The following is a 25,063-nucleotide window of genomic DNA, read 5'->3' as shown; positions in this document are numbered from 1 at the left end:
GTTGAGTCATAAATCCTCATCTTGTCATTCTCTCGATTTGTCTTCTCTGAGATAAGAGGGTTTGCAGAGAAGCACGCCATCAGCCCCAGAGAGTTTTCATTCTCCCCCCTGTCTGGAGAGCCACAGCAATAGGACAAATTGTTATTCTGTAGGGAAGACTGATGGTGCAGCAAGTTGAGCATTGCTATCACAATATCAGAAAGGAAGATATATTGAGCAACGCATACATGTATATGACTTGGCTTTATGTCTGTACGACTTACATTTTGCTTTCGGCTTTGCTACCCCCATCTTTCCCTGAGGATGGGATTGGAAGCCTCTTCCTTATAGGAAACATATTTCTGGTCACAAAAATAACTTAATCTTTAATAGTATTAAAAACCTCTACCACAATAATACATCTGTTAGCCGTCTGCTGTAAAGCGTTATTTGTAAGGGTTATCATTGGTAGGACTATTTACTTGAGATGAGGGTACTTCAACACTAGATGGTGCTCTGGCCTTACTCTGAAGTCAAAACAAATCAACAAAGTTGATATTACTCACAAGTCTGTAATACTGAACCAACATTTTGGCACAAAGCCTGCATTTACACAGGCAGCACAATTCTGATCTTTTTTTCCTCATTTGTCTTTTGACCAATCAGATCAGCTCTTTTGCCAATAATTGGAGAAAATATCTGAATTGGCCTGCCTGTCTAATTGCACCTATAGTGACTCAGGGCTACGACTTAGTTGAAACAGGTTATTTGTATGCAGTGCAATCAGTGTAACCAATGACCATAGTGAGAGGTAATGTAATCTTAGTGGTATACTCAGTGGTTTTTAAACAATTCATATCTGGCTTCCATTTGATAATATCCAAAAGCATTTCATGAAATACCCTTTTCTGAGTGTTTATTGAGTGTGGTTTGTCTGAGGCTGAGGGAGGAATCAACACGCAGCCAACTGAGCCACATTCCCTCTCCCACTCCCCACCACAGAGTGAGACATCCAACCAGGCAGGATTACAGCCTGACAGATAGAAGCATTAGGGAAGGCTGGGGCCCTGTACACTGACATCTGAACCTTGGAAGGACATTGGGGAACTACTTGCAAGCCCATTGATCCCATTTGTTTAGATGGCAGGCTTATGAGCTCTATTTCAGCAATTTCTTCAACATAGAAACATAGCATAGGTCTATGTCAAATCCTCTTCAGTATAATGTGTGGCTTCCATAGTGTTCATACGTATTCAAGTTAAAACTCTGCAGTGAAAGGCCTTCAACACACTCTTAGAAAAAAGGGTTCCAAAAGGGGTTCTGCGGCTGTCCCCATAGGATAAACCTTTTTGGTTTCAGGTAGAACTATTTTGGGTTCCATATGGAACGTTCTGTGGAAAGGGTTCTACATGGAACCCAAAAGGGTTCTACCTTGAACCCCTTCACCTATGGCGACAGCCGAAGAACCCTTTTTGGTTTTAGATAGCACTACACTTTTAGAAAAAAAGGTGCTAACATCCTTCTTTGAGCCACGAAACCAAAACATTAGCTTACTTAGAAAAATGAAGAAATTGGTAAATGGAATGTACAGTACATAATGTTAAGTGCATGTAAACAACAATATTGTGTGTCTACTCAGATTTAGATAGTACAAAGGCCTTGGAGATATTTTCAAATGTTTTCCCCTCAAGATAATCTAGCCAATATAGACTGAATAAGCCTTTTGTATGCATGCATGTACACACTGCCAGTATAGGTTGTGTATTGTTGTACTAATTCAATTACATATCAAGATGATAGAAACAGGAGGAGGTTTTATGTGACATCAAATATACATACAGCTAATAATTTAGGGATGAGACAACATCTATTCCTAACGAGAGCTTACACAGCATGGAGATGTGTGATGTTAAGTTTTAGACTTCACATTGCACACACGGTGCAAGTGGCAAGTGAGTAGGACGCAGAGCATGGAAACAGACCCTCAGGGCCTGCAGAGGCTAAGATGGCCACAACAACCCATTATTATTTACAGCATTGATACAGGTGTAGGACCTTAATTTGATCACCTGTTGCAAGAGAACTTTCCTGCATGCAGGACATTTTCAACGTGCGGCGTATTTGAGGTTTAAAAAGGCTTCTGAATTTTGTTAATTTCCACTTAGAAATTTCAGACTTGATTTTCCCTTACAAAATGTTTTGTCAACCCCTACAAAAATAGCCGTTAATAATAATCCACATAATAATTCACATTTCCTGTTGTTGCAGGATTCATTTCCTGTTGTGGCAAACTAGTTCAAATGAAGATTTCTAGCTTTTGCTTTCTGCTCAAAATCTCTCACACAGACCTTCACCAGAACTGACAGTGGACATAGGAATATTCTCAAGGCATAGGAAGGATAGTTTCAGGACCAGGTTATTTGCCCTATCGTGCCAACTCATCGTCACTCATTGTCAAGCCAAACAAATATTTGGCTTGACAATGAAAGTAATGGAGTTGACAAGAGCACCTTCAGATCTTGGACCAGACTATGAGAAGGAGGCTTCAGGTGTAAGAATGAGAAAAGGATACATTGATGTTAGCAAGATCTTACATATGCTCCATGTACTGTATGATAAGATGTATTCTGGAGATAAGCAGCTATTTTTTTGGTTTTTAACAGTACAATAAACCAATTCAGCTAGCACAGTTTCGGCTCTTCAGTGATCCATGTGTAAACGTGTCCTCTGGCTAAGTGGCTAGGATTGCTTACTGTATAATAGGCTAACAAACCATGCAGTGCTACAGTCAATGTCAATTTGACATAGTATCATCCAGGTCGGAATTGTATTCCAACGACTTTAAAAAGACAGCAGCAACAGACAGAATGCCTAAGTGCATGAATAATTACAAAGTGCAATGCCCATCACAAGTGAATCTTTCGTGCAACAATGGGATCTCCTCATATAGAGATGGGAGAAGTGTGCTGTTGTCATTTGGCTCTGTATCCCTCCACATCGCTCAAGCTCAAGGCCTATTTTGTAGCCTGGTTAAACCAGACTGAATGCTGCGCTCACCATTGTCTCACATAATGGGGAAGCATAGAAAACTCAATGTATTAAGACACATGGCTCTGAGGCTACCTATTTTGTACTTCCCTTCTCTCAAATAGGTTCATTCGGTCAGAGGAGACGCAGTATGAAGCTGACTCACAGGACAGTGTTTAATTTGTTCCGGTAAAGTAATTAAATCTCTCTCAGTTAATGCATCCCAAATGCCACCCGATTCCCTATATAGTGCACTACTTTTAACCAGAGCCCTATGGTTCTGCATGTAGTGCACTAAAAAGGGTGCCATTCAGGATGCAAACAGTCTGTCTGTAAAATAATCACACAGGTCACTGGCTAGATCCATGGGACTACAGTAGAAAATTAGCCGGCTGGCTAATCTGGCACAGACATTTTCACACATGTTGATTAATGTGCATTGCCCCTGTCAAACACACCTAATAAAATCAAGTAAAGATGAATGGCAAACAAACACTATAACAGGGATATCATACCCAACGTGTGCATGGATTTGTATTGCATACAATAAATGAATGAGCAGCAATAACCTCAACCTGTATGCACTCATAACTTACCATCTGAACCACTGAGACACTGAGTAGACAATGGATACGTCAGCAGGATTAAAGATTCACTGTTGTTCCAGACATCTGAATGCTGTGCAGAATATATTATTTTGAGCCCTCTATTTACTTGGCTCTCAGATGGAAAAGTCAACAGAAAGTCTCTCGGTATGAGACGCAGACAGACCTGTCATGGACATTTCATTGGCAGAATACAGTTGTTGTCTAAACTTCTTTATTGTTCAATTAATCCAAAGACAATGGCTATTAATCTGAAGTGTAACAAACCCCAGCAAAAACAAAGACCGTAAACTCACACAATATTCTTATAGATCAACCCCTGCGACACATATCTCAAAAATATACACACTGTATACTGTAAACATACAGCATATCATAAAACATGAAAAATAGCACTTTATCAAATAATACTTGGTGTTATATCGTATGTACATCACCTAATATGTGCGCATGTCAGTAACTGAAAGTAAAATGTAAGCATTTTTAGAACACAGATAGGAATGGGATAAGACAGACGGAAAGCGGTAGAGTTGTGTTGATGCTTATTACAATTGGAATAATGTGGATAAACGTGGGCTTCAACAAAAGTATGCTTTCACAGTATAACGATACGGCTGATGGTAAAAGCTGTGAAGGGAGAAACCAGCGTATCACTGAGTGGAATTTAAAAAAATTGTAAAAAAATAACATTTAACCCTCAGATTTTGTCCAACCACTGTGTTCTTCTACAAATAGAAAGCCTCCATGATCTGTAGTCCTGTATTTTGCAAGCACGCACGCACGCACGCACACACAAACCAAACACACACACATCACATTACCCCACATCAGCTACAGTTGAAGTCGGAAGTTTACATACACCTCAGCCAAATACATTTAAACTCAGTTTTTCACAATTCCTGACATTTAATCCTAGTAAAAAAATCCCTGTCTTCGGTCAGTTAGGATCACCACTTTATTTTAACAATGTGAAATGTCAGAATAATAGTAGAGAGAATGATTTATTTCAGCTTTTATTTCTTTCATCACATTCCCAGTGGGTCAGAAGTTTACATACACTCAATTAGTATTTGGTAGCATTGCCTTTAAATTGTTTAACTTGGGACAAACATTTCGGGTAGCCTTCCACAAGCTTCCCACAATAAGTTGGGTGAATTTTGGCCCATTCCTCCTGACAGAGCTGGTGTAACTCAGTCAGGTTTGTAGGCCTTCTTGTTAGCATACACTTTTTCAGTTCTGCCCACAAATGTTCTACAGGATTGAGGTCGGGGCTTTGTGATGGCCACTCCAATACCTTGACTTTGTTGTCCTTAAGCCATTTTGCCACAACTTTGGAAGCATGCTTGGGGTCATTGTCCATTTAGAAGACCCATGTACGACCAAGCATTAACTTCCTGACTGATGTCTTGAGATGTTGCTTCAAAATATCCACATAATTTTCCTGCCTCATGATGCTATCTATTTTGTGAAGTGCACCAGTCCTTCCTGCAGCAAAGCACCCCCACAACATGATGCTGCCACCCCCGTGCTTCACGGTTGGGATGGTGTTCTTCGGCTTGCAAGCTTCCCCCTTTTTCCTCAAACATAATGATGGTCATTATGGCCAAATAGTTCTATTTTTGTTTCATCAGACCAGAGGACATTTCTCTAAAAAGTATGATCTTTGTCTCCATGTGCAGTTGCAAACCGTAGTCTGGCTTTTTTATGGCGGTTTTGGAGCAGTGGCTTCTTCCTTGCTGAGAGGCCTTTCAGGTTATGTCGATATAGGACTCATTTTACTGTGGATATAGATACTTTTGTACCTGTTTCCTCCAGCATCTTCACAAGGTCCTTTGCTGTTGTTTTGGGATGGATTTGCACTTTTCGCACCAAAGTACGTTCATCTCTAGGAGACAGAACGCGTCTTCTTCCTGAGCGGTATGACGGCTGCGTGGTCCTATGGTGTTTATACTTGCGTACTATTGTTTGTACAGATGAACGTGGTACCTTCAGGCATTTGGAAATTGCTCCCAAGGATGAACTAGACTTGTGGAGATCTTGGCTGATTTCTTTAGATTTTCCTATGATGTCAAGCAAAGAGGCACTGAGTTTGAAGGTAGGCTATGAAATACATCCACAGGTACACCTCCAATTGACTCATATGATGTCAATTAGCTTATCAGAAGCTTCTAAAGCCATGACATCATTTTCTGGAATTTTATAAGCTGTTTAAAGGTGCAGTCAACTTAGTGTATGTAAACTTCTGACCCACTAGATTTGTGATACAGTGAATTATAAGTGAAATAATCTGTTTGTAAACAATTGTTGGAAAAATTACTTGTGTCATGCACAAAGTAGATGTCCTAACCGACTTGCCAAAACTAACGTTTGTTAACAAGACATTTGTGTAGTGGTTGAAAAACGAGTTTTAATGACTCCAACATAAGTGTATGTAAACTTCCAACTTCAACTGTATGTCTTGCCTACATTGGACACCTAATCAACAGCAAACATCCCTCGCAAGGGCAGAGCAGTCATTGTACTGCTTCAACATAGTGATCCTAGATCCACACACGGCCCATCTGCACGTTCTCCTGTCAGTCACCATCTAAACCTAACCCTGTCAGTCATCATCTAACCCTCAACCTGTCAGTCACCATCTAACCCCAACCCTGTCAGTCATCATCCTCTTTGCCTATCTCCTCAGGTAGCGGTGTGCTGAAGTCCTGAAAACATGTTCTGAAGTAGCCAACCAGGGACTCAGACAGGTGCTTCTGGCTCTGCAGGGAAAGGAAGTGGCCCTCGTCTGGGTAGAGCTATCTCAAACAAAGGTGAAAGGTCAAACACAAGGTCAGTCAGGATAGTACTGGTACTGTCCAGCATTGGGACTGTGGATACTCCTCTATCAGTTAGAAGGAACAAGAAAGTAACTCAATGATTTTCCTGAGAGGTGTGTGTGTGTGTGTGTGTGTGGTGTGTGTGTGTGTGTGTGTGTGTGTGTGTGTGTGTGTGTGTGTGTGTGTGTGTGTGTGTGTGTGTGTGTGTGTGTGTGTGCGCGCGTGTGTGCGTGCGCATGTGTGTACGTGCAAGTGTGGTGGGTGAGAGCAAATATATCAGCTAGCAATCAAAATCACTTCAATAATCACATTATGTAATCACTCATTCAACATTTTCATTCAAATTTGTTGATCACGGCTCGTACCTGCATTGTGTAGTTCGCTCCAATTTTGATCAAGTGCTTAATCAACTCTGCTGAATGTTGGAAATGAACATTTGCTGAGAAAAGAACAAAAAAGCACCAATTGGTTTTGCAAATTGACTTTGAATACAACACCAATCACTGATTTTGACGGATTTAGGATTGTCTATTTCCCATTTCTGTTGGACAAAAGGGTAATTACCGTCAGCGGTTCCATGAATCAACAGAAAATCCGGTCCTTGCGGTCCTTTCATCATGTTTCCTTGCAACCCTTTCATATTTGGAAGCACTCTAGAAACCTGAAAGAATAGATATGGGAGACAGTGTAACCTCAGGTTTTCATTTTTTTTTAACCTTTATTTTGACAGTGAGTCATGCTGAGACCAAGGTCTTTCTCACAGATGAGCCCTGTATACACATCAATATACACTACCGGTCAAACGTTTTAGACCACATACTCATTAACAGGTTTTTCTTTAGTTTTACAATTTTCTACATTGTACAATAATAGTGAAGACATCAAAACTATGAAATAACACATATGGAATCATGGAGTAACCAAAAAATTGTTAAACAAATCAAAATATATGTTATATTTGAGATTCTTCAAATAGCCACCCTTCGCCTTGATGACAGCTTTGCACACTCTTGGCATTCTCTCAACCAGCTTCATGAGGTAGTCACCTGGAGTGTTGTGTTGGGACAAGGTAGGGTTGGTATACAGAAGATAGCCCTATTTGGTAAAAGACCAAGTCCATATTATGGCAAAAAAAAGCTCAAATAAGCAAAGAGAAATGACAGTCCATCATTAAGACATGAAGGTCAGTCAATACGAAACATTTCAAGAACTTTGAAAGTGTATTCAAGTGCAGTCGCAAAAACCATCAAGCTCTATGATGAAACTGGATCTCATGAGGACTGCCACAGGAATGGAAGACCCAGAGTTACCTCTGCTGCAGAGGATGAGTTCATTAGAGTTACCAGCCTCAGAAATTGCAGCCCAAATAAATGCTTCACGGAGATCAAGTAACAGACACATGTCAACATCAAATGTTCGGTATGGGGGTGCTTTGCTGGTGACACTGTCTGTGATTTATTTGGAATTTCATGGCACACTTAACCAGCATGGCTACCACAGCATTCTGCAGTGATATGCCATCCCATCTGGTTTGTGCTTAGTGGGACTATCACTTGTTTTTGAACAGGACAATAACACAACACACTTCCAAGCTGTGTAAGGGCTATTTGACCAAGAAGGAGAGTGATGGAGTCTTGCATCAGATGACCTGTCCTCCACAATCCCCCGACCTCAACCAAATTGAGATGGTTTGGGATGGGTTGGACCGCAGAGTTAAGGAAAAGCAGCCAACAAGTGCTCAGCATATGTGGGAACTCCTTCAAGACTGTTGGAAAAGCATTCCAGGTGAAGCTGGTTGAGAGAATGCCAAGAGTGTGTAAAGCTGTCATCAAGGCAAAGAGTGGCTATTTGAAGAATCTCAAATATAAAATATATTTTGATTTGTTTAACACTTTTTTGGTTACTACATGATTCTATATGTGTTATTTCATAGTTTTGATGTCTTCACTATTATTCTACAACGTAGAAAATAGTAAAAATAAAGAAAACCCTTGAATGAGTAGGTGCTCTAAAACGTTTGACCAATAGTGTACACTATACACATCAATATACACATCAATATTCACATCAACATACACTATACACATCAGTATATACTATACATATCAATATATATATCAATATACACCAATTTTCACGTCAATACACGAAAAGCAAAACAAAACCTCAGGTTTGAACAGAAAACAATATCTGAGGGAAAACCAACCACAGCACTGAATAAATAGTTGTGAAAAGATCACGTTAAACAACTAGCCTTGTTAAATCAGACTGCTCACTTTTTCCTTCACTTCACAAACAATGCTGAGCACAATGTTCAGTCTGGTTGAGCCAGGCTACAATACAGGACTGGATCAAACCTGTCTAACACCCCAGGGGATCCAGTGTGTTGCTTCATTATAGGTTTTGGCCTTTCTAGGGAGTTTTTCCTAGCCACCGTGCTTCTACACCTGCATTGCTTGCTGTTTGGGGTTTTAGGCTGGGTTTCTGTACAGCACTTTGAGATATCAGCTGATGTAAGAAGGGCTTTATAAATACATTTGATTTGATTCATTAGAACTCTTCTTCGGGATCGGTGTCCCTTCCACAGGACGGTTGAGCTAACATAGGCTAATGCGATTAGCATGAGGTTGTAAATAACAAGAAAATTTCCCAGGACATAGACATATTTGATATTGGCAGAAAGCTTAAATTCTTGTTAATCTAACTTCACTGTCCAAATTACAGTAGCTATTACAGTGAAATAATGCCATGCTATTGTTTGAGGAGAGTGCACAATTTTGAACATGAAAAGTTATTAATTTACAAATTAGGCGCATTTGGGCAGTTTTGATACAAGATATTGAACCGAAATGCAATGGTTCATTGGATCAGTCTAACACTTTGCACATACACTGATGCCATATAGTGGCCAAAATCTAAATTGCACCTGGGCTGGAATAATACATTATGGCCTTTCTCTTGCATTTCAAAGATGATGGTACAAAAAAAATACAAAAGAACTGTTGTTTTTTTATTTGTATTATCTTTTACCAGATCTATTGTGTTATTTTCTACTACATTCCTTTCACATTTCCATAAACTTCAAAGTGTTTCCTTTCAAATGGTACCAAGAATATGCATATCCTTGCTTCAGGGCCTGAGCTACAGGCAGTTAGATTTGCGTATGTCATTTTAGACAACATTTTAAAAAAGGGGGCTAATCCTTAACAGAACGTACATTTTTCCATCTACCTCTAAGGACTGTATGAGTGATGCCCTGCTGTTTATTTATGATCAATTTGACCTACTTCTCTGGACTAGCATAATTTACATTTTAAATGGCTGGAACTGTGTGGCCCACATATCAACAACCCACTTCCAGGGGAACATTTTCACTGATAACAGTAATCTCACACAGGAAGTTGTACAGCTTCACTAGTTATTATTCTGACTGATGAACAATACCTGGCCCATGAACATACTCACGCACATAAATTTGCGCACGTACACACACATAAATACGAACACCCAACACACACACACACACACACACACGCACACACACACACGCTTCAGTGTGACAGTTCCCGCTGTTCTCCAATCTGCTGTGATAAACTGTAGAACAACAAATAGAAAACCATTAATCACAACAACAGATGGACTGTGATAAACAACTTACTTGATATCTGTTGTCGTTCTTTGACGTCAGGCCAAAGTATCGCTCTGAAAATGCTGAAGCTTCATGTAGAGAAAGTACGCAACATTTCAAAAAAGTATTCAGTTCTTTCATCTCCAATTTCATTGATAATCAAATGTGTACAATATTTAATGTAATTTGTTGTGAGAAATGTACACACACAAAACACACAGAACCGGTTTCCCAATCCTAGATCGAGCCTAAACCTGGACTGAAAAGCTATTTCAATGGAGATGGTCCATTCAGCTTGCTTTTCAATTCAGGAGTAGGTTAAATCTCTGTCAAGGAAACTGACCTAAAGGGTAAGATCATGGAGACATTACCCACCGTAAAGTTTCCAGTCAATCACTGGGGAATTAGCAGCTGCACACTTAATCAGTGCAGTGGACCTCAGAAGCATCAAGGTGAGGTAAGCACCGTATCCCTGGAAAGAAAAGGACACCTTCACTTGTTGAACACACCCGTGAGTGTGAAGCATGGTGATCAACTGAAAAACAGCAGTTAAACTTGCCTTTCCGTAGATTCCGATACGCGCGCGGTCAATGTATGGGAGTGTCATCAAGTATCTGTAATGAGTAAATAAAAACAACCCAAAACAGAATGACTAATTATTTTTACAGACATTTCATGAGGGCTTTAACACAGATGACTGACAGGGAAGTTAAAGAGTGCACAACCATGCCATACATTTTCAATGGATTTCAATGGAAAGGGGAAAATATTGTATCGTATCATATCACATCCTGTCTTATCTTATGGTATTGTCTTATATCATATTGTATGGCATCGCACCGCACTGTATACCGCATTACATCTTATATACTGCATATCGTATCATCTAACAGTGTATATCGCATCGTATTGTATCCTATATTACATATATACATATTCTATCCATATACTGTCCATAATGTCTATACATCCCATCATATGTAAATAAACAAATATATATAGATATGATATAATATTATATATATATCATCACATGCTGGTCGGAGGTTACATACTCCAGTGCAGCTATCTGGTCCTGAACATCCACAGTACCCAGGCGCTGATGGACCTGCTGCAGGACTCTCAGGCCCCGGAAGCCTGTCCCCCTGCCGTCCAGCCTGGCCACGATCACCTCATCACAACTTACCAGCACCGAGTCCCAACCCAGCTCATACTCATCACTCACTGACTGACTGCCAGGCCCACCATCACTAAGAGAGGGGCGGAAGGGGGAGGAAGAGTGAGAAAGAGGGTAACATTCAAGCTTCTCAAACAAGTTAACTAATTTAAAGTTCCATATTATGTGAAAACATCTTCCCTTAATTAAAGAAAGCATAATCTCACATCATGGACTTGGAGTTAGAAAATCATTGTGTTTGTTCTCAAGGTAACGTATTCAGTTCTAAATGTATTTCTGAATGAAAATGTACTTAAGACTGTGTTACTATATTAGAACGCTAGGAAAGAGGAGCGATGCTTACACAATCAAAAGAAGGCCATAGAGAAGAGATTCAGAAAAGTCAAGTGGATAGGTGAGTTTCAAAGGCAGCTCTGTGAGAAGAAAATACTGAATTACAGTAGTTATTCAAATAAACAATATACTGTAGAGAGAGAGAGAGAGAGAGCGAGAAAAAAAGTGACCGACAGACTATAGAGCAGAGAGAGAGAGAGAGAGAGAGAGACAGAGAAAGAAAGAAATATACACAGAGAGAAATGGTTAGTTACCAAAGTCTTCACTTGGAATAACAGTGACATCTGATTTAGAGATCTTTTTGATTTCCAAGGCAGCTCTCAGAGGCATGTTGTTGTCCAATATAAAGTAAGCTGTGAGGATAAAGTGTGAAAGTAACCATTGACATACTGTGGGTAAAGAGACACGAGGATGCCGATTATATGGGGTATTAAAAAAAATCTATCAACATATTGTTTCACGAAGCACATTATTTAGAGTTTCACATTTTTCTAATACAGTTGGCTGACTTCACATAGGCCACTGCGTCTAAACCACATGTCATGTGATCCTTTGTTTTAAACTGTCCCCAATCACATCATTTCAGTACAATTATGCCTCATATTCAGTGTCATTGAAATGCATCCAGGCATATAAAAGACAAATAAATTCAATTTGCATTAAAAAAAAACACTTCCCAGATGCTCATTTAAACCTTGGCAGAACATTTCATTTGGACAGATGTTGAAAATGTATTTCACACGATGTGAAACAAAGCCAACAATCTCATGGCCAAATATGAAATAGGAACCATTAAAACAGACTGGAAATAGTACAGTACAGGAGAGGAAAGTTCATAGCAATACTTAGTATTACTCACTGTTTACATCATTAAAACTCTGTAGCATCACAGATGGAGCACCGGGACCTGTGGAACAGAAGATACTCTAGTAATACTACATGGCATTGTTTTGAGACTGAACAAGCGTTCAGTATGATATTCTAACATGGTTTTATAGTAGTAATGTAGCTACCCTAGCCTATGTAAGCCCAGCGACATCACCCGTGGGATATACTTATTAAAGCAGTGGTTAGGAGACCCAGGCGCCATCGGCTACTGTATCATAAAATACATAACGGCATAATTACTCCCTAACCATATCTCATACATTACCCAGAATAGGTTGGGTTTTACTACATAAAGCTGTATTTGGCTGAATGATTTCCAGAACGAAAAAACACAGACCTTACCTTTACACTGTAGAATAACATGCTGTTTGTTCGGGCTGATGTCTGCATCAAAGAACGTGCATGCTTCCTGGTTCATCTCACAGGTCAAACATCGTTGAGAGAACAGACCAATAGTAGATGCACTGAAAGAGGGATTTTTTGTCGTTGTTGCACTTCTTCACATTCTTGAGATAATTGCATTTCAACAATGTATTATATCTATGCAATACGGATGGGTAAGATAAACTGTAGCTGAATAGGGCTAACAGCTACTAGAATGAAGCTGAAATGTCTGGTGTTATTAAGAATACAGCAAGCGCATTTCTTCATGGTGAAAACGTTTTAGAATAATTTCTCACCTGTACACGTGTCTCTTTTGTGGGGAGTCTTGAGTACTGATAAAATATCTATATAGGTGAAAGCAGAATAACTTTAACTAGAGCAAGTACAAGAAACCATAGTTACAAATAGAATAGCTTCAACAGAAGAGATGTTTGAAAAGAGAAAAAAGGTCAACACTTGTTGAAGCTCATATCTGTAAGACGAAATATGATATTCAATTATTCTCATAACTGATCGGAAACGATCTGACAGACTTACATGGTTTGCTCCCCCTCATCATAAGCTAATATCTTGGTCACCTCCCAGTTGCCTGACGTCAAGTGACGGACATCATTTTGATCACTTCTGAACTGAGAAAAGACAAATTGTGATTTTTTTTTCTCGATAAAAACACGTTTAAAAAAAAAAAGACACAACGTGAGCACTGAAAAAGCCAGAGAATGACAAGATGACCAAGGTGTATTTCAGAACTGGAGTATGACAGCACCCACCGATTTGGTGAACATGGCAATATGATGGAAGTCTCCTTGTCCCCCCTGCTTCACCGGTATGGTCAGGAAAAACCTGCTCCCGTCCTTTGAAAACACTGGCTCCTGGTTCTGAGGACATTGGATTTTAAGGGACAGTCAAAGTGCATCAATTTCCTCTTTACTATTAGCATATAGATACAATACTCACTGTTTTAAAATTGCAGCACAATTTGGACCACATCAAGCCCACAGTAGCATTCAAATAAAATGATACTAGATGGAAATATGAATTTGCTAACGTTATAGAACATTTACATTTCAGCTTACCTGTCTGGTGAGCCAGAGATCTGAAGCTTCCTCATGTTTCTGAAATTCAAGTGAAGGAACATGTCTTAGATCCAACATGGAGTACGACACAGACGATGCCAATAAAACCCTTTTCTAGGGAGGACCACTTTAGCGTAGATGAAGGAAAAACCCACCTGTACACAGGATCCGATGGTAGCGTCACACACAGTGAGGAAGGACATGTTCTGGGGCCGGTTGAGCCATCGAACCGCTGCATGGGTGTTGCTGATCCACTTCACCATACTCACATAGTGTTCTCTGGGTCAACGTCAGACAAACATTCAGACGTATAGCAACTACTTCTCTGGGCCATTTGAATCATATTTCTGAATGATGGTTGTATACTAGTGAATGGCACTTGATCAAACATGCACTGTAACAATCAGGGGCGGACTGGCCTTCTGGCATTTCAGGCAAATGCCAGACGGGCTGGTTCATTTTTAGTCTATGGGCCTCTTTAGCTTGGATTTTTCACGCAAAATGATCACTTTCTGGCTAATAATGGGAGCCTCGATGGGAAAAATGGGCCAATGTGGGGGCCTTGAGGAATATAATGGACGGTGTGGGGGTTTCAGGGAAAAAATTAGCCGGTGTTTTATGAAATGACAATACCGATTTCTGGTCCAGTCTGCCCCTGGAAACAATTAAACATGCAGCCATACAGATTAAATTGTCGTATACTGGTTATAACAGTTAGTAAAGAAATAACATGCAAAGAATAACCTGACACGCCTGGTGGCACCACAACAATTACAAATTAAAAGAACTAAGGGGCTGCCAGAATGATGTGTCTTCCTCACCTTCCTCTCAGGCCATCAGGTGGTACCAGCTCCTGAGTGTGTGTGGGACCATACAGGTTCACCACCAACAGCCTGACTGTAGGGTTGGGCTGGCCAGCCTGTCAGCAAACAGATCCTCATAAGGTCAATTAGTTAGTATGCCGAGGAAAAACAAACACTGTTGCTACACTGCTTTCAAACCAAGGTGCATGAACAGTGGATATTCAGCAACTCATTATAAACTATGCAAACAATCAATGCTTCAAATGACTGCACAGGTTATTATATTCTGAACATCTTTGCTTTGCCTGGACCATTTGGATGTCTGTCCTAGATTAACATCTTTATTTTGCCTTGACCATTTGGATGTCTGTCCTAGCTTAACATCTTTGTTTTGCCTGGACCATTTGGATGTCTGTCTTAGATTAACATCTTTATTTTGCCTTGACCATTTGGATGTCTGTCCTAGATTAATATCTTTGTTTTGCCTTGACCATTTGGATGTCTGTCCTAGCTTAACATCTTTGTTTTGCCTGGACCATTTGTATGTCTGTCCTAGCTTAACATCTTTGTTTTGCCTGGACCATTTGGATGTCTGTCCTAGATTAACATCTTTATTTTGCCTTGACCATTTGGATGTCTGTCCTAGCTTAACATCTTTATTTTGCCTTGACCATTTGGATATCTGTCCTAGCTTAACATCTTTGTTTTGCCTGGACCATTTGGATGTCTGTCCTAGCTTAACATCTTTGTTTTGCCTGGACCATTTGGATGTCTGTCCTAGCTTAACATCTTTGTTTTGCCTGGACCATTTGGATGTCTGTCCTAGATTAACATCTTTGTTTTGCCTTGACCATTTGGATGTCTGTCCTAGCTTAACATCTTTGTTTTGCCTGGACCATTTGGATGTCTGTCCTAGATTAACATCTTTGTTTTGCCTTGACCATTTGGATGTCTGTCCTAGATTAACATCTTTGTTTTGCCTTGACCATTTGGATGTCTGTCCTAGCTTAACATCTTTGTTTTGCCTGGACCATTTGGATGTCTGTCCTAGATTAACATCTTTGTTTTGCCTTGACCATTTGGATGTCTGTCCTAGATTAACATCTTTGTTTTGCCTTGACCATTTGGATGTCTGTCCTAGCTTAACATCTTTGTTTTGCCTTGACCATTTGGATGTCTGTCCTAGCTTAACATCCAACGAGAGATTATCTCAGAGATGACCGAGCAAATCATCTATTTTATTTTTAAATCCCTGGAGGTATTGACTGAACTGGCAGAATATCATTGTGAATTCTTCATACAAGCAGGCTTCTTTGTTCTGGCGGATGTAGATAGAAGTAGGGCTGGCACGGTAAATCTATAATCGTGTAAACAAGGATTATCAATGAAGAACGTAATTTTTAAGTCGACAAACTTTACCTAAAAGCAATAAGTAAGAGTAAGCCTGATTCACTAACAACCAATGTAAGGAGAGATGAGAGAAGATAAAAGCTGACTGTGGACTGTAGACAGCTGACTGTACACTGTAGACAGCTGACTGTGGACTGTAGACAGCTGACTGTACACTGTAGACAGCTGACTGTAGACAGCTGACTGTAGACTGTAGACAGCTGACTGTAGACTGTAGACAGCTGACTGTAGACAGCTGACTGTAGACTGTAGACAGCTGACTGTAGACTGTAGACAGCTGACTGTGGACTGTAGACAGCTGACTGTACACTGTAGACAGCTGACTGTAGACTGTAGACAGCTGACTGTAGACTGTAGACAGCTGACTGTAGACTGTAGACAGCCGGGCATTCAAAAAGACCAGTCGCGCAGTCAGGAGCCAGAGGAGAAGATGAGCTTCTAGTTTTTTTGCTATTCGAACGGTTATACTTGTAACTATAACCGTGATCATTTGGCTGACAAATAACCGTAATCCAAAATTCCATAACCATCACAGCCTTTGTTGGAAGCGCTATTACCTCCTCCTATAAAATCCGAGCAGTGTTCTGATCATTTTGTCTAATCATTTATTCAGTTTCCAATTTCCCTTTTGTTGAGACTCCATAAATACTTGATCTATCAGAATATAAGACCTTTAACTGAGCAGTATTTCTAACCAACTCTATGCACAGGATAATCTAGATAACGGGATAGCTATAGTTGTTGTATCGACATGCCGTACATATAATACAGCGCATCAGTCGATAGCACAGAAACATGACTTCCAAAGCTCGAGTCTAGTATACTGTGTGAATCAACAAAGACATACAATAGTTATATCATCAGAACTTAAATAACTGTTCCTTCAGCCAACACTTTTTCTTGTTGTTGCTATGACCAATAGTGTTGTTTTTCCAACAAACAAGTACAATTTCACCAATGGAGGCAAAAATAATGACACAGACAAATACATACACTTTCTTCAGCAGCATGCGATCCCATTATATTGCGTCTTTCCATTACCTTGGGGTATGGGTACTCCTGTGATCTGGGGTAGGGGCTGCCAGTGAACCGAGGCAGGAACATGTTGGGTACCAGGGTATCGTTGATCATGAGGAAGGCCAGTCTCTCTCCGTCAGGTGACCACCAGTGTACTATGTGTGACTGCAGAATCTCCTCTGAAAACACAAGGACCAAACTGCCATCAATAACACACTGAACTATACTATTGTTTTTTTTTCTTCGGATCGAGTCCGACCTAATGAATATAGGCTTCTTCTGTACACCAGTACTTGAAGTTGCTATATACTGTATAAGAGCAATATGTTATTGTAAGTGAAGTTAAGAGAAAATTAGAATTTGTGCCTGCATCAAATGGAAATATGTCAAAAGGATGACAAATGAAGAACTCTTACAGTTTTTTTTATGGAACTTGTTTTGGGCTGATGTAGATAAAACACAAAAAATTGTCTTAATTAAGTCAGAGCTACAATCCATCATTAAGCTGTAAATAACTGAGCATGGAACAATGTGTGGATTATGGCCCATTCATGAGGAGACAACACAGCTGTAGTGAAATAATGACTTTCCTTCATCTATATTTAATTCACTTTGATAAAATTTCTGAGTTAGTTCTCATTTATTCAATTATTCTTCAAAAATGGGACTAATATCATTAGTAGAGTTCATTTTGAATTCTTATTCCATCCGTCCCTGAACGCGACTGAGAGCTGTTCAACTGTGAAAGTGATGAATTCCTTTGTGGCTGAACATTATTTATTTCCAATGCCTGGAATACCTTTCCTGACATTGTGTCCTTGGGTATAAGGCATTCAGACAAACCTTCATACAGCCAGTCAGCAATTCCATTAAATATGACTCCTTCCTCTCCCGACGAAGTAATCCTAAGAGAATTGCTCTGCACATCTGATTGGTAATAGATGTTGTTTTCAAAGATGTAGATCTGAAATGAGAGTAAAGAGAATTGTAGTTGTGCTTTGCACGGTGGTTATAAAACTATAGTACAGCAAAAACCAGACTCTGATTCCCATCAGTATCTACAATACAGCACCAGTTCACTGCCAGTGAAATATGGTCGTGATTTTATGACTTATTTCCATTTATGATCCATATCAGGAATGAAAGTGCACCGTAATAGGTAGTATTGATTAATGACTATATATTGCTAAACTTCAGTATTCTCTTTTTCAATCAGTTCCTTTCACATGTTCACTTTTGTTCCCTTTTAACAATCAAGTGTGCTTTGTTAGGCCGCCAGATGTTCGGCAAGACAAAAATCACATGCTGGGTTTTGTTTGTGACCAAACAAACTCTGAACAGAGTAACAGATGCTCAAATGTCTGGTCCGGGAAAAGCGTAGTCTGCATCCCCATCTGTAACAGGACCACCTGCTGTCAAAATGGCCGCCTGATATACAGCAAATGGTGCTTTCTACTCCTTCACATGAGAAACTGTACCACAACTGGTCGTCATAACAAATATAAATACGGCAAATTTGATACCAACCCCTAGTGTGACGACTGGGTTTGAAACCGGGTCTCCCGCATGCCAGAAAAGCACATTCAACACATCTTGATGAAACCCTGTACAAAATCCATCAATAATACTCACACCTATCAATTTCTTTCACATGTGTGATGAGGCATCTATGACAGTCTAGGAGCTGTGTCCATAGGTTGATTTCCGATTGGGTGAGAGAGAGTGAAAAGAGGTGTATGGCATCATAGAAGAGGAGAGGAGAGACTCACCAGCTGCTGTCCCTTCACACCCCACGCTGCATGCTGGAGCACTGCATTCTGGACCTCCGGAGGATTCAATTCCCACACCTCTCTGAAACACAAGCACGCACACAAAAGTACACAAAGACAGGCAGACAGGCATGAACAAACCCCATCTGTTCTTGAACTAGAGATGTCAAAGATTGGGTATATCATACATAATACAGTATGTTCTTCAGTGTGGGAGTATGCATGTCAATACAAGACATGAAGCATCAACCAGTCCATTCAGTCTCTTACCTTGTGTGGATATTGTAAACAATGTATGATGCAGTATAGGAATGTCTATACACCTGAAATTAAAAGTATTGACAATTAATGTTATAATAAATAATAGACAACAATAAAGCATATATGATGCAAATGAATCATGTTAGAAACCACGTGTCGGGATTCCACAATGTAACTGTTTCCGAAAATAATTCAAGACTGTGTTAGCCCGCACAGCTCAGGGAGCCAACGCACATCTTCAGTTGTCAGGCAAGGTTAATCATCACGCAAACTTGGTCGCACACCACCTTCGATACGGCATAACAATAATGCATAACACAACTAAACAACATTTGCATCAGTCCATTCTCTAGGGAATCCCATTCTGGTGCAATGCTTCCGAACCTTGATTGACAGCGATCCAGCCATTAAACAAAGAGGAAATCAATGAGAGGTGCAATCTGATTTCTGATCAGAGCCTATTTGCAGTTTGATCTCCTTCCCGGTCAGACTATGGATGAATGTCAATTGCAATTTCCTTGAATCCTCGAGTGCTCTCTCCTCAAGTCCTTCTCAAAACGCATTAAAACAGAAGAGGAGGCTAGGAATCAGGGAATAACAATTGAGACTCAGCCTATGCTTAAGGTCATGGGAAACACGGATTAATTCTGTAGCTCCATTTTTCTTTTGGTTAGCTGAAACATTTGCACTGGGTTCGTGTTTGGTTATTTATGTAATTATTTGTTTGGCTGAAAGGTGATTCATATCTCATACTGCTCTGGTGGAAGACAATTGTATTCAGTTGACTGTTAATATACTAATAATGCCCTGTGACGGTGTACTGTATGTGTTTACATGTTTATCTCTCGTAACTGTTATTTAAAAGTGTATTGGTAAATAACAAACAGCAGTCATTTAACCCTTCTGTTGTGTTCTGGTCAAATTGGACCGATTTACAAGTTCTCTCTGAAAAATGTAGTTCGTTTAATCTGATTGTCATAAGGTTCCATGACTTTGTCCACACAGGGCATCTGAGCACACAAAATACATTTTGATGATTTTCATTACATTTTGGGTGTTTTATTTAACTTTTGTACACCTGTGGTGTTCCCAGTCAAAAATGACCGGTCATTAGAAATGAATGGGTGAGACTACAATTAGTGTATAAAATTGAGTTCTGGCACATGCCCATTCATCAGATGGACACACTTCCTTTTCCAGACCCCCACATGCATGTGTGTTTGATCATACACAGACACCTCACTCCCCTTCTTGGCTTCCATGGCAACCCCCGTGGGAACCTTTCCCTAATAGAATCTTTCCCCCACGGGAACCATACCTGTTGGGATTCGCACAAACAATCGCAACATTGTTTCAATAATATATAGAACTTTTCTCGCAGCTCTGGTATATAAAGCTTTTTTGAGGCCTTGCTCACAATTCATTCTGTGGCAGCACAATGACCAAACGATATACTGTATGTGAGGCTCTTGATCATATCTTTGATCATGACACTGGTGAGGAGGAGAGAGGCCAGGAAACTGACAGTGAAGTAGTCTGTGATAAATAGCACAATGTGTTTCATCTGAGTATTTGTTATAGTCAAAATAATCCATACATTATGCTTTTTTTTTACTCAAAAACAAGTTATATGAGCTCAGGTCAATGAAGCCTACAGGTCATAAATAGCAAATAGAAGTTCAAAACTTGTAATGTTCACAAGAACTTAAGTTGATAAAAAGATCTAACACAACATTAAGTGATAATATATGTATATTATGGATTTATAATCAGCTATAATGGGGCGGTCATGGACCGTGAACACAGAATTAATTAACATGAAATGAACACAACAGGAGGCTTAACGACTATTCATATCCTACCTGTTTCACTTCGTAAGCAAATAGCACATATTTCATGTCTGGAGAGAGAGAATATTTGGCAACTTTGAAAGACACCTAGGACAAGGGAAAGACAGAAGTCACAAATAAAACATCTAAAGGTTAATACATATTGTACATAGATCTAGGAAGTATCTTGTACATAGATCTAGGAAGTATCTTGTACATAGATCTAGGAAGTATCTTGTGCACACAGTACATTCGGAAAGTATTCAGACCCCTTGACTTTTTCCACATTTTGTTACGTTACAGCCTTACTCTAAAATGTTTTTCAAAAATGTTTTTTCCCTCATTAATCTACACACAATACCCCATAAGCAAAAACAATTAATTTGTAAAAAAACAACAACAATTCATCACATTTACATAAGTATTCAGACCCTTTACTGAGTACTTTACTGAAGCACCTTCGGCAGCGATTACAGCCTTGAGTCTTCTTGGGCATGATGCTACAAGCTTGACACACATGTATTTGGGGAGTTTATTCAATTTTCTCTGCAGATCCTCTCAAGCTCTGTCAGGTTGGATGGGGAGAGTTGCTGCACAGCTATTTTCAGGTCTCTCCAGACATGATCGATTGGGTTCAAGTCCGGGCTCTGGCTGGTCCACTCAAAGACATTTAGAGATTTGTCCCGAAGCCACTCCTGCATTGTCTTGGCTGTGTGCTTAGTATTGTTGTCCTGTTGGAAAGTGAACCTTCACCCCAGTCTGAGGTCCTGAGCGCTATGAAGCAGGTTTTCATCAAGGATCTCTCTGTACTTTGCTTCGTTCATCTTTCCCTTGATCCTGACTAGTCTCCCAGTCCCTGCTGCTGAAAAACATCCCCACAGCATGATGCTGCCACCACAATGATTCAACGTAGGGATGGTTCCAGTTTTCCTCCAGGCGTGATGCTTGGCATTCAAGCCAAAGAGTTTCGTCTTGGTTTCATCCGACCAGAGAATCTTGTTTCTCATGGTCTGAGAGTCATTTAGGTGCCTTTTGGCAAATTCCAAGCTGGCTGTCATGTGCCTTATACTGAAGAGTGGCTTTCATCTGGCCACTCTACCATAAAGGCCTGATTGGTGGATTGCAGAAGAGATGGTTTTCCTTTTGGAAGGTTCTCCCATCTATACAGAGGAACTCTGGAGATCTGTCAGAGTGACCATCGGGTTCTTGGTCACCTCCCTGACCAAGGCCCTTCTCCCCCTGATTGCTTCTCAGTTTGGCCGGGAGGCCAGCTCTAGGAAGAGTCTTGGTGGTTCCAAACTTCTTCAATTTAAGAATGATGGAGGCCACTGTGTTCTTGGGGACCTTCAATGCTGCAGACATTTTTTGGTACCCTTCCCCAAATCTGTGCCTCGACACAGTCCTGTCTCAGAGCTCTACGGACAATTCCTTCGACCTCATGGCTTGGTTTTTGCTCTGACATGCACTGTCAACTGTGGGTGCTTATATAGATAGATGTGTGCCTTTCCAAATTATGTCCAATCAACTAAATGTACCACAGGTGACTCCAATCAAGTTGTAGAGACATCTCAAGGATGATCAATGGAAACAGGATGCACCTGAGCTCAATTTCAAGTCTCAGAGCAAAGGGTCTGAATACTTATGTAAATAAGGTATTTCTGTTTTTTATTTTTAATACATTTCCCCCCCAAAAAATTGATTTTTGCTTTGTCATTATGGGGCATTGTGTGTAGATTTATTGGGGGGAAAGTATTTAATCAATTTTAGAATAAGGCTATAATGTAACAAAATGTGGAAAAAGGGAAGGGGTCTGAATAATTACCGAATGCACCGTAGATCTAAGAAATAATTCAGATGATGGTAAACCAATCCACAGCTTGGGGCCACCGTACTATTACAATCACAGGCATATGACCTTTCTACCCAGAATTGTAGCTAGCATGTCTAAACATTAATCAGGGATTAATGGTGCCCTGCTTTCCGCCAGTTAGATTATTAAATGGCAAAAAGCAAGCCTGCCAATGACAGTCAAAAGCAGCTTAGCCTTATGCAACACATAAAACATGACCTGTCAGATGGGTCTTTTTTTTTTAAATCTACGATTATATCATTTTTTTCTCAAACAATAACAACCATACATAAACAAAAGACAATAAACAGACAGACACACATTTCATCAAACATAAATGACATCACACCTGCTCAGACCTACGTTCCCTCCGCAATGTCTTACAACCCCACGTCCCCTCATCCTTTATCCCCTGGAACTTTCCAGTGCCTCTCTGTAGCCCACACTTTTTCAATATTTAAATTGATTTATCACAATGCTACAGGAGGCAAATAATGACAATGTGCTCAGCTTTGATATGTGTATGTAATATCGTACTGTGTTATGAATGTTGATGGATCAATATGGTACTGTGTTATGAATGCTGATGGATCAATATGGTACTGTGTTATGAATGCTGATGGATCAATATGGTACTGTGTTATGAATGCTGATGGATCAATATGGTACTGTGTTATGAATGCTGATGGGTCAATATGGTACTGTGTTATGAATGCTGATGGATCAATATGGTACTGTGTTATGAATGCTGATGGGTCAATCTGGTACTGTGTTATGAATGCTGATGGGTCAATATGGTACTGTGTTATGAATGCTGATGGATTAATATGGTACTGTGTTATGAATGTTGATGGGTCAATATGGTACTGTGTTATGAATGCTGATGGGTCAATCTGGTACTGTGTTATGAATGCTGATGGGTCAATATGGTACTGTGTTATGAATGCTGATGGGTCAATATGGTACTGTGTTATGAATGTTGATGGGTCAATATGGTACTGTGTTATGAATGCTGATGGGTCAATATAGTACTGTGTTATGAATGCTGATCGGTCAATTGAGGTTAGAGAGGGGGACCCATAGGTGGCAAGCTACTTACAAACGTGCTATTTCTCAGGATCATTTCTGTTTCGTTTAAAGCAAAGTTGAACTTCATGACGTGGCCGTCTCGGTTCCTGTACAAAACCTCTGAATCTGTAAAATGACACAAGAAAAATGTTGTAAAATGTTCCTTGATAACCACATTTTAGATAAGATGAAAAAAATAAGCCTACACATTCTGACATTGTATAACCACTTATCAATATCAATTTCATACCTCAAAGAGAGAGAGGGAGAAGGCATTTCACTTTCCAGCAGTTCATTTCTAAGAGTGCCTCTCATCTCTCATCATTTCTACTGAGCAAAACCTTTTTGACCTGCAGTTAACCAGCCAGCCAGCCACATTATTGCAATGGCTTCCTTTTGTTCTGCATTACAAATCTCACTATCTATCTTTAGGAAGATGGCTCCCAATTCACAGTTGTTGGCCTTGGGCAGTTGCTCTGAGTAAAAATGTGATCTTAAATGCAGCTACGTAACTGGTATGCTAAATAATGCAGAACGAGTGTAAAACGGTTGGTCAGCATTATATTATGTTATATATTATAGAACGGAATTCCTCAAATAAATAAAAAAATAACAATGGAAAATGTTATACAAATCTACAAAGCCACCTAGGAATGCCCAAATGTGCCAAATGACTAGGACGTTGCAACTTTAGAACGTTAGCTTACTGCTTGTAAATACACCTTTGTGATTTCACACGAAACACCTTACAAAAAAATGCCAAAGCATGAATTATTTTGGAGGAGCAGTTCCTCAGATTGTTCCTAAAACTTGGAGGATATACATGCCTAAGTGATCCATTGTGAGGTTGATGGAGAGGAGTAGGAAGTTACATGCTTCACTGGTCCAACGTAACTGGAATATTTGAATGACACCTCAACTCGTACTTTTGACGTGATAATACAGGTAAACTATGATGATATTCCAGCAACTGTGGTGGATGTGTAACCAGGCCGGTGCAGTACAGCGTGACTGGCTCAGTAGTGTGAAAAGGGTTTCTCAAACTCGGTCCTGGGGCCCTCCCTGGGCGCACATTTTGGTTTTTGCCCTAGCACTACACAGCTGATTCAAGTAATCAAAGCTTCATGATGAGTTGGCTATTTGA

General features: G+C 40.0%; 1 protein-coding gene across 1 annotated transcript in view; it reads right to left on the bottom strand.

The window, feature by feature from the left end:
• Window positions 1–3,808: 3,808 nt before the first annotated feature.
• The window catches only part of LOC106575263 (inactive dipeptidyl peptidase 10), a 33,894-nt gene continuing 12,639 nt past the window's right edge, over window positions 3,809–25,063 (bottom strand). Inside the window, exons 4-26 of the mRNA XM_014151676.3 lie at window positions 23,951–24,045; window positions 21,036–21,110; window positions 19,183–19,235; window positions 18,913–18,994; window positions 17,987–18,107; window positions 17,168–17,322; window positions 14,735–14,832; window positions 14,069–14,192; window positions 13,914–13,952; window positions 13,608–13,715; window positions 13,375–13,466; window positions 13,134–13,181; window positions 12,796–12,917; window positions 12,425–12,472; window positions 11,820–11,918; window positions 11,576–11,645; window positions 11,111–11,305; window positions 10,615–10,669; window positions 10,431–10,527; window positions 10,086–10,144; window positions 6,992–7,088; window positions 6,793–6,866; window positions 3,809–6,406 (exon numbers count right to left, since the gene is read on the bottom strand). Of these exons, the coding sequence (XP_014007151.3) occupies window positions 6,266–6,406; window positions 6,793–6,866; window positions 6,992–7,088; window positions 10,086–10,144; window positions 10,431–10,527; window positions 10,615–10,669; window positions 11,111–11,305; window positions 11,576–11,645; window positions 11,820–11,918; window positions 12,425–12,472; window positions 12,796–12,917; window positions 13,134–13,181; window positions 13,375–13,466; window positions 13,608–13,715; window positions 13,914–13,952; window positions 14,069–14,192; window positions 14,735–14,832; window positions 17,168–17,322; window positions 17,987–18,107; window positions 18,913–18,994; window positions 19,183–19,235; window positions 21,036–21,110; window positions 23,951–24,045 (2,147 nt within the window). The 3' untranslated portion in view covers window positions 3,809–6,265. The remainder of the gene's footprint in view (window positions 6,407–6,792; window positions 6,867–6,991; window positions 7,089–10,085; window positions 10,145–10,430; window positions 10,528–10,614; window positions 10,670–11,110; window positions 11,306–11,575; window positions 11,646–11,819; window positions 11,919–12,424; window positions 12,473–12,795; window positions 12,918–13,133; window positions 13,182–13,374; window positions 13,467–13,607; window positions 13,716–13,913; window positions 13,953–14,068; window positions 14,193–14,734; window positions 14,833–17,167; window positions 17,323–17,986; window positions 18,108–18,912; window positions 18,995–19,182; window positions 19,236–21,035; window positions 21,111–23,950; window positions 24,046–25,063) is intronic.

Source organism: Salmo salar, chromosome 17 (assembly GCF_965601325.2).
Source record: "Salmo salar chromosome 17, fSalSal1, whole genome shotgun sequence".
Classification (NCBI taxonomy): Eukaryota; Metazoa; Chordata; class Actinopteri; order Salmoniformes; family Salmonidae; genus Salmo; species Salmo salar.
Note: the sequence above shows the minus strand (reverse complement) of the source record. Positions and strands in the feature narration are given on the sequence as shown.